This window comes from Ascaphus truei, chromosome 3, assembly GCF_040206685.1.
Source record: "Ascaphus truei isolate aAscTru1 chromosome 3, aAscTru1.hap1, whole genome shotgun sequence".
Lineage (NCBI taxonomy): Eukaryota > Metazoa > Chordata > Amphibia > Anura > Ascaphidae > Ascaphus > Ascaphus truei.
The window spans coordinates 141,362,972-141,373,230 of record NC_134485.1 but is presented as its reverse complement, the minus strand read 5'-3'; the positions used below and the strand labels follow the sequence as shown (position 1 = coordinate 141,373,230).

Here is a 10,259-nt window from a genome sequence, read left to right as displayed (position 1 = left end):
TTGTAAGTTCCTCAAAGATCCAGTTTGGTGAAGATCGTAGCCTTGCATAAGCAGACAAACAGTTCAAGAATGAGGGGTAGAGGATACAGATTTTTTTACGGTGATTTTATTTAGGCCTCTAATCGATATATGGCCTGAGAGAACTGTATTTTTTGGAAACAAAGAAGAAACCCACACCAGCAGGGCAACTTCATTTGCGAATAAACCCACCCTGAAGGTTCTCCGAAATGTATTCCTGCATAGACTTGGTTTCTGGCTCCGAAAGGGAATAAGTGCGGCATCGAGGAGGGATGGCCCCTGGGAGCATATCGATTGCAGATTCATAAGGTCGGAGTGATGGTAACTCCTCTGCCCGTTTGTCAAATACATCAGCAAACTCCTAGTAAGAAACTGGAAGGCATTATGAGGAAGTCTCAGTAGGTAGCTGAACCTTGGAGATGGTGCAAGACACCGAGACACAGGATCCATGGCAATGTTGTCCCCAGGCTGTCACTTGATTTGATGACCAATCGATCTTAGGGGTGTGGTGCCGAAACCAGGGAAGTCCTAGAACCACTGGTGTCGAGGGAGGGCAAATGACATAGAATGACTTAAATGACAAAGTGCCTCTTTGCTGTTTACGGTTGGGGCACTTCACAAAGGATTAGTCTTGAGGGTGATGGTCCCAGGTATCAGAGGTCTTCAATCAATGGCCACTATTGCTAATGGAATCTCACTAGTACAGAGAGAAAGGGAGTTGAGTTCTGCAAATGCGTAGTCAATGAAAATCCCTTTGGCTCCCGAATCCACAAAAGACTGAGTTAAAATGGAGAATGGTCCCCAGGAAAGTGAAACTGGCAGGAGCAGCCGTGAAGGTTGTGATGGAGAAGGAATACAAGAAATACCCAGAGAATATTCTTCTATCTTCATTGGACACTGGAGTTTCCCGAATTAGGACAATTTCAGTCAAGATTACATTTGAACCCACAGTACAAACACAGCCCCCTGACACGTCTCCTAGTTCTCTCCTGATCAGGTAATTTGCTATCACCTAATTGCATTGGTGTAGAAAGAGGGGTCTGAAAGTGTGGTGCAAGCTGGATTATTAGGGTTTTTGGGGACCGGTCTCGTTTGGTCTGTCATCCTCGCATCCGGAGATCCATTCTGAAACAGAGAGCAATTAATTCATCCAGGTCCTTCAAGGTGGGGTGGGGGGGGGGGGGGGGCGCGACGGCAAGTCAGTTCATCCTTTAAACCCTCAGAAAGCCCCTACCAAAATGCTGCCAGCAGAGCTTAATTTCACTGCAGCAAGGATAAGGAATTCAATGACATACTAGCCCACAGTACGGGTTTCTTGCCGGATTCGAAGGAGCAAAGCAGAAGCCCGGGAGCATCAAAAACGCTTTGCTCACTTGGAGAAAGTTAGTGTCATTGTTAACCAGCCAGGATTCCTTTTCCCAGAGAGGGGAGGCTCGGGCCAATGCCTCGTCTGTCAGTAGGGAAATGACGTAGGCTACCCTGGAACGATGGGTGCAGAACATGGAGGGCTGGAGTTCAAACTGAATCAAACATTGGTTCAAAAATCCTCTACAAGCCATAGGGTCCCCTCCATAATGTAGAGACGTCGGGATCCATCGTTCCCTGGGCATAGGGGATGACTGAGTCGGCACCGGAGACGCTGCCAGCAATGGCGGTACAGGGTAGAACCCACCTGGAATGTATTCAGCCAGATGATAATGTCCTGAAGTCGAGTAGAAATGAGTGCCATCTTTTGGTTTTACTGGGTGAGGACTGTCTCAAGTTGTTCCCCTTGGAGAGATACGGCTCGCACTAACTCAGCGGAGTCCATGTTTGTCCGAGCAAAATATGACGGTGCTCTTCTCCAATCAGGAAGTGGACCCGAAGGGCTGAGGTAGGAATGCAAATAATGAAAAAATAAGAGGCGCTAAAGTGAAATAACTGAAAAAAAATGAGTGATTATTAAATTATAATCTGTGTTAAGGTTACCTCATATCATAGGGATTGATGGGTCCTTTAAGAAAATTGACGTTCTGCAGCCGGAGTTATAGGGGATCTCGATTCCCCTATGAACTGATAGGAAAACAAGAGAAAACTCTGGCGCATGAACCCAATTATCTCTAAAAAATATAAAGCTTACTGTGTTGAGGTATAGATTAGAAAAAGCCTGGGATCTATATTAATAGCAGAACAAACTGTGCCAAGGTGCCTAAGAATAAAGTATTCAAGACATACTTATAGTGCAAAATATACATTTATTAAAAATACAATATAATATATAAATCCACGAACAAAATGTTTAGACCCAAACCTTGACTAAGCTTAATCAGTAAAATACATATACTGTACAGGAGAACACCAGTAGTAGAAATGTCTACTCCAAAGAGGAACAATGATATAACTGTCCTGCTATTTTTTCCCTAATAGATCCAAAGCTGGATGTTTAAGTTGATATTATAAACTCCAGCTTATAATTAAGTAGATTATTAACCTAAAACAGGCCTTCTGAAGGATAGAAAAGAAAATCCTCTGTTATTTCAGGATGGTTTGAATTTCATTGGGTGAACTGGCTTCTTGTAGTTCTACCGTTTAATAAACATATATTTAAAAAGTCTTGAATTTTAAAAGTCACAGCAATATTTGCAATATAAGACATCCTGTAGGTGATGTGTGCAGGGGATTTGAATGATAATTAGTGAGTAACTCCACTCAGGCAATGTAAGGATTAAATGTTACCTTATTTTCTGCCCTTTTGTTCAGAGTACTGTGCTTAGACAGACTGGTTAACTCTCACCATCAAGTCTGTTACTCCTGTTCATCTGCTTGAACTCTGTGCAGCTTCTCTGGCAATTTGCAGGGAAAGTGGGGGCGCTTTTTCTCCGTTTCTTTCCTTAGTATACAGGATGCTGAGCTCCGGTGCGCTAGTTGTCTCTCACCACCCGGTCAGCTGCAGCTGATCGTCCACTCAGCCTCTGGGTGGCTCCTCCGGTAATCCGTGGGTTTATAGAGAAGGACCTGGTGAGGGAAACATGAGGGGAAATAGCCTCCAAACCGTGGTTAAAGGATCAGCGATCATTCCGGCTGTCCTCCCGCAGCCAAGCTTTACGGCACAGTCTAGTAGCAGCTCTCCACACCTTACTCAGTCTCCTCTGCTTTCTCCCATAACCATGGCTCAGCAGCTGATGCCTCAATGATTTTTTAATTTGGTGCCAAACATGGAGGGCAGGTGAGTGATGGGAGCTTCCAAGGTTCAGAATCCTCACCCTATGAATTTCATCCATCTATGGACTTCATCAGGGATGCAAATAAGATGACCAGAGCCCAGGGACAGAGTCCTGTTAGAGTATCTGTAGTCAGTAAGCAGGCAGAGGGCAGGGCTTGCGGCAGTGGTGCAAAGTCCAGTAAACAGGCAAAAGGTCAGGGCAAGCAGAAAGCAGCGAGGTCAGGGTCACAGTCTGGGGCCAGCAACAGGAGAATCCAAACAGACAAAAGGGTAAGGCGTGACAGCGTAGACAACAGGAACTGCAAACGTTAGAACCTTTGCTCGGCGACTCCCATTAGGAGCCGCAGCCTTTTATAGCAGGCTCCCAGTACCAAAAATGGCCAAAATGAGCAGAAAGGGCAGGCAACTTGGAAAACCCGGCACGGATTGAGCAGAATCCTTACACAATTACCCAATTAAACATATCACTGCTATTAATTTACTTTGGTCCGAAGTGTGACTGCGATTTTGATAAGGAATAAGTACACAACTTAAGTGTTACATAATGGATGTGATTGGAAAAAAAAAGACATACAGTGACAAGAAAAGTTTGTGAATTGCAATGTTAATTACAGAAATTCCATAGTTTTTCCATGATAATCTTCTTGAATCAAAACCAGTCTTTTCTTAAATATCCAATAGGGTTTTTAATAACCAATTCCATGTTTCTTTAAACAAAATGATGTATGAATTAGACAAACGATGAGTAATTAAGAGTTAAGCTATGTGAAAAAGTAAGTGAAACCCTGGTTTTATCACCTAATTAAGAGGGATAATTAGAATCAGGTGTTTAAATAATTAGATTGTAGATGTAGCTTTGGGGAGTGCAGATCTCACCATATGTGGAACAAAGAAATAATACAATAGTGTAATAAGTTCCCAAATTTTGTGACTTCTAGGTATCAGCCAAAAATAGGGACTCACGCTTTCCCAGCAAATAGATAGCAGTTTCTACACAGGTGTAGTCTTAGATGTCTTCCAAACTCAGGTGGATAACAAGGGTCTATTTGTATTCTTATGCATGGACACATACAAATTAAAGATGAGTAGCTTGCTTACTATAAAGCCCTTACTATAAAGAACCATTTCCATTGTTGCTGATGAAATATCCTTCCTTCAACCTTAAGGTATGAAACAGTGTCTGTTCTGTCCTTGAGATGAATAGTTCTTTTGAAAGCTCCTTGAATTGTCCCCAAAAATATTTGTATATAGTTATCATATCCCCCTCACAAGCCAAGACAAGGAGGGGGACCCTGTATCGAGGTGGGAAAGCCGCAGGAGACACGAGATAGGAGAAAGTTGTTGCACAGCTGGGGAGCAGTGCACGTCCGGAGGAGTGGAGCCAGGCTCCGTGGCACAGCTGAGCCATGTGCACGTGCATGCATGTTCTGTTAGCAGAGCGGAGATGCGCGCACTCTCAGGCACCAGCGCGGGGTGTGAGATGCCATAGGTAAGAAGAGAAGGTAGAGCAGAGTCAAGAGCACAAGGTTATAATGGATGGTTGCTTCCTGAAGGACGTCCAGTCACGTGTATGTGCCGCGTGACGCGCGGCTCCGTGGCACAAGTAGAAGAACCAGGGGTTCGTGCGCGCTCTAACGAGCGGGGATCTGAGATGCGGAAGGTAAGGAGGGAACATGCCACAGGGGGCGTGTTCCCCGATTCTTTACAGACACCTCTTTTCTAATACAAACAAATCTAATTTAACTAGCCTCTCCTCATAAATCAGATTATCCATCCCCTTTATTAATTTGGTGGCTCTTCTCTGCACTCTCTCTAGTTCCATGCCTTTTCTAAGGATTGGTGCCCAACATTGTACTCCATATTCAAGGTGTGGCTTCCTAATGCTTTATAAAGGGGCATAATTAGGTTTACTTCCCGTCCATCCATTGCCTAAGATCTTGTTTGCCTTAGTAGCTACTGCATGATTTTGGGCACTATTGTTAAGCCTGCTGTCTACAAGCACTCCCAAATCCTTCTCTATCAAGGACTCTCCTTTTTTATACCCATTTCATTTGTAAATTGCCTGTTAATTCTTTTTTCCCAAATGTATAACCTTACATTTATCTGTATTAAACCTCATCTGCCATTTACTTGCCCAAATATCCAGTCTATCCAGGTTTTTCTGGAGAGAAATTACATCCTGCTCTGATTCTACTAACTTACACAATTTAGTGTCATCATCAAATATGGAGACTTTGCTCTCTATACCAACCGCAAGGTCATTAATAAACAAGTTAAAAGGCAGGGGCCCCAGTACCAATCCATGAGGTACTCCACTCACAACTGTAGACCAACCCGAAAAAGTTCCATTTATTAAAACTCTCTGTTGTCTATCCTTCAACCAGTTTTCAATCCAGGTGCAAATATTTTGACCATTTCCAATTTGCTTTATTTTGTACAATAACCTTGTGTGGAACTGTATTCAATATGGGTGTCTCCTTGCTTCCCAAACTCCCACTTGCCCCCATTCTACCTCCATGACCCATAGCTCTTTCCCTATCTATTTAGTTAATTTTATCTGTTTCTTGTCCCTCCCCCCTACTTCCTAGTTTAAAATCTCCTCCAACCTTTTAAACATCCCCCCCCCCCCCCCCATAGCACAGAAGACCCCTCTCCATTGTGGTGCAATCCATCCCTACAATAAAGATTGTACCTCTAAGAAAATGAATCCCAGGGCTCTAAACCCAAAACCTTGGAGGTCCTTGCCTTAAACGTGGGACCTAGATCCCTGAAATAATTTTATAGGAACCTCCATCTTTCTATTATTTTGTCATTGGTGCCAACATGTACCAAGACAACCGGGTCAGCCACAGTCCCTCCCAAAATCTGTCTACTCGATCCGCAATGTGCCAAATCCTAGCACCTGGGAAAAAACAAACTGTTCGGTTCATGTGGTCATGGCAACACATTGCCCTATCTCCTACCACCACAATTTTTCTTAGCCTCTGAGTATCCTTATTCCCCTCAGTGCTGGAAGAACTATTGGCTGTTAAGAGGAACCCTGGCTGTTGAGAGGAATTGGTCTTCCCAAGCCTTACCATTCCTGCCCTGACACTCCTAATATATTCACTCAATCTGGCAAATCTACTGGGAAGGGTCAGCTCAAAACTGTCCTTCCTCTCCCCATTCTAACTGTTACCCAGCTACCTACCTGTTCCTGGTCCTACCTCACAGATCCACCCTCTGCAACACTAGTCCCAGCCATGGCCTGCTCAGTGAGCACTAAACTCCATTCAAGATTGTCAATGTCCCTCAATATTGCAAGTTTCCTCTTCATATCAGCAATCTGAGATGCTAAAGAGACCACTTGCTCACAGCGGTATGTACCCTGGAACAGCTGCTCCAAGTGAACATACATGTGACAAAATGTGCATTGAGTGGCATTCTCAATCCTGCTTATTGTTGCAACTATGTACTTATAAGTGCTAACAATTTACTGTACTTCAAAATACTATACCTTGTTTCACACCTTCCTTGTTCCAACTCCTTCTCGTTTTAACACCACACAATACAAACAGCACTTGAAATCAACCAGTAATTAAAATCACACAGATCAGGACATGCAAGCTGAGGATTGCAACAGGTTTGTTTTTGTTGAAAGGGTGCAGCCTAAAATTCTTCTCAGCGATTTTACTTGCCCAGTACACATTGTCTACCTGAATATCATGTGCTCTTTAATAAAAACAGCAGACCCTGTAAATTGTTATGGCACTGGCATGTAAAGGAGCACATTTGTCATTTTTAAGTTCCATGTGTGCCATAGACTACATTAATCCATTCTGAAAGCTTGTGCAGCTAGGAAGCAAACAGCCACTTAAACCATACATTTGTATGCCTAGTCCAGTGATTATCAACCAGGGCTCCGTGGAACTCTGGGGCTCAGTGGAACAATCCCAAGGGTTCCGCCTGGCCGCCCACACTCCCTGCGGCCCCTGGCTCTCCTCCCTCCTAGGAGCGCGCTCTAGCAGTCTGGCACTTCCGGTGCTTGCTGCTATAGAGCGTGTGCAGTCCTCGCCGCCTCAAGCCTCCTGCTGCCTGAGGTAGGCATATGGGATGTGAGAGGGAGATCTTGGTTTGTGAGCTACGGGGGGAGGGGGAGAGGGTGATTCGTGGTGTTGGTGGTGCTGCTGCAAACTTTGCTTGTGAGCTACGGGAAGGGGGTGGGGGGAGGAGAGGCTGCTGCTTCTGCTGCAAACTTTGCTTGCGTGCGAGAGAGGGGAGGGAGAGGAGAGATGAGAGGAGGGAGAGGGAGGAGAAGGAGAGAGGGATAGAGAGGGATAGAGAGGAGCGAGGAGGGGGAGAGGGGAGGAGGAGAGAGATCGATCGATCCGTGGGGTGTGATGTCAGATGCAGGGGGGGGGGGAGTGATGTGAGATGCGGGGGGGGGAGGATTTTTAAACCAAAATCATTACAAAATATATACACATTGTATAAAGTATGAGTTAATTATTATTTATTACCCCTACTGCTTTACATGTCTATTTTGTGATTTACCTCAAACATGTCATCCAGATAGGGGTTCCCTGAAATTTTACGAAATACTTAAAGGGTTCCTCCAAACAAAAAATGGCTGGGAATCAATGGCCTAGTCCCATAATCTTTTGTGCTGGGCAGCTTCAATATTCTGCATAGAGTGTAAACATTAGCACTCAAAAATGTATTCTGCCCTCTGCTCTGTATAATGGTGTTTTCCCCCAAGCTTTATTTGTATTTGCCGGTTAGCTACAAAAACAAGTTCCTGACCATTGACATAATAGAATACTTTATTGACAATATCCAACATATACTCTGCCTACCCAGAAGTCATTAAAAAAAAGTGATTTCATAGATAAGTTTTTGCCAACAGCAAATTGTGACTTAATTCAATGTTTATCTCATAATGAGGCCCAACATGATACCCAACAATGATTGAATAAATGAGCTTCGCAAAATACTTTTATTTGTGTAGTAATTATTAAAAAATAATCTTTAAAGAGAATTCATAGACCATTCTTATGCATTTTTGCCAGCACTGGCAATTTTAGTTGCAACGCTCTTAGACGTGGTTTATCTTGCTGTCTATTTCCTAAAAAGTATGAGTTGGAGTAGTCTCTCTTATTTGATACGTCATTATTAGTGGTCACAGATGGATATGGGTCTTGCTTTTGAGTTGAGTGCAGCGTTGCTGGATGCTCTTTTGTTAAATTATTAGCACTGAAGGAGGTCTGCTGAGCAGCTAACAAATAACGTTTTCTCCTATTGATTTTATATTTACGTATCCTTTCCTCTTCTGCCACTGGATCATCAAGAATTCCCTCCCATCGTAAGGTCTCATTCACTAGGCCTTCAAGTACTATGCTGGAGGGCCAGGCAGTGGCAGGAGCTACCTCCTCGTTTTTACTCTTGAAATCCTCCTTTTCTAGGATGAGGTAATTGATAGTGTTGATCTGTGGGTCAGAAGAAGTGGGCATGAATGGTCGACTCTTCACATTTTTGTTGTGATGCTTATCTGTAAAATGAAGTTGAAAAAAAGCTGGAATTAGAAAAACGGTACCAGATTGGTATACAAAAGATCAGAATGCTTAAGGGTCGATAAAGATGTGTTTCTTTGGGCCACTGTACACTTAATTTTACTAGTTGAGGTACATTGACTGCTGAAAAGATAAACTTGTTCACCAAACATTAAAAAATAGTCCTTAAAAATAATCATGGTATTAACTTTGGATATTAAAATCTGTATAAGCACTAGAGCAGCATTAGTCTGATTGCTTAGTTGGGTATGTACTAGGACTCCAAATCCAACCCAAAAGGAGGCACTGGGAGCCGTTTCCAGAGCATGGAACATAACTGGAGAGAGAGGTCAGTTTGTGCCCAATTGCCTGAACCTTATAAAATGGTAGTGGTCAGCAAATGGATCTCTAGCAAAATGTATTCAGGAGCCATATACTACAGTAATCAGCCTTATTGAGCCATGTTAAATAAAAATACAACACTCAGGGAATTACAAAATAGTAACAGTTGAGCATGTCCAAGACTAGGATGCCCTGTAAACCAATAGGACCAGAAGACTCATGAGTGAAAATGAGAATATAGATCCAAGTACCCTTTGACATTGAACAAGACTCCGCTGTATTTGTTGCTCTATACACTTGTGCCTCAGATAAAAAATATACTAAATTATATACTAATCAGTCAACTGAAGGGTTAATATCAGTGTTCAGCGGCAGAAAAGAAAACCGGGATGGATTATCCTTTTAATCATTTGTATTTTTGTGGGGAAATTAGCTATTAACTATCCCAATATGGTCATTAACCTCCATACTTTTTTTTACTGCTGAGTATTGATTTTAATGATATACTGTTAGTATATAATAATACTGGCAAGAATGGTAGCACATCTGTGAGTACGATACTTGGATATGTGCAAGGGTTAATACACTCAGCTACCTAGTAGACTCTCTTTTCACTCCAACAAATGAGTAATATCCCCCCGCAATCTGTTTCAAATATCACCTTAACGCTGCCACTACCAAAGATACAGAAAAATATAAAATCACTAAGGTCCTTGGTCCCTGTTTACTTAGTAAAATCTGAAATTAACACACCTTTATTGTAGCAAAATGTGTTAGAAAATGTAATCTCTCTTCAAAACATGATAATAAAAAATGCACAAATGCGCACCAGGGATTAGTGGAAGGTAATTTATTAAAAATACACAAAGACTGAGGGGATCCAACCCCACCTCAGAACAGCTGTGCAGCTGGACGGCTAAGTACTACCAAGGAGAACACCTAATGGTGACTAAACCCTAAGCTGCACAGTATACAAATACAGTGAAATTTATATAAAAAACATGAAAGAAAAAAACAAACATGAAAACAACCTATCAACAGATTTGTATAGAAACCGCCATAGGGTTGGGCACTGGCAAGGGGAAACGGACACTCACACTGAGACAGTCAGCAGACTCGCGGTGTCTGCACAGGATCCGGATCTCGGCACCGCGGGGATGGATAAAACC

The 10,259-nt window shown here is 42.9% G+C and overlaps 1 protein-coding gene across 1 annotated transcript in view; it reads right to left on the bottom strand.

The window, feature by feature from the left end:
• Positions 1-8,018: 8,018 nt before the first annotated feature.
• LIAT1 (ligand of ATE1) overlaps positions 8,019-10,259 on the bottom strand; it is a 53,039-nt gene continuing 50,798 nt past the window's right edge. Inside the window, exon 2 of the mRNA XM_075589576.1 lies at positions 8,019-8,747. Coding sequence (XP_075445691.1) covers positions 8,239-8,747 — 509 coding nt within the window. The 3' untranslated portion in view covers positions 8,019-8,238. The remainder of the gene's footprint in view (positions 8,748-10,259) is intronic.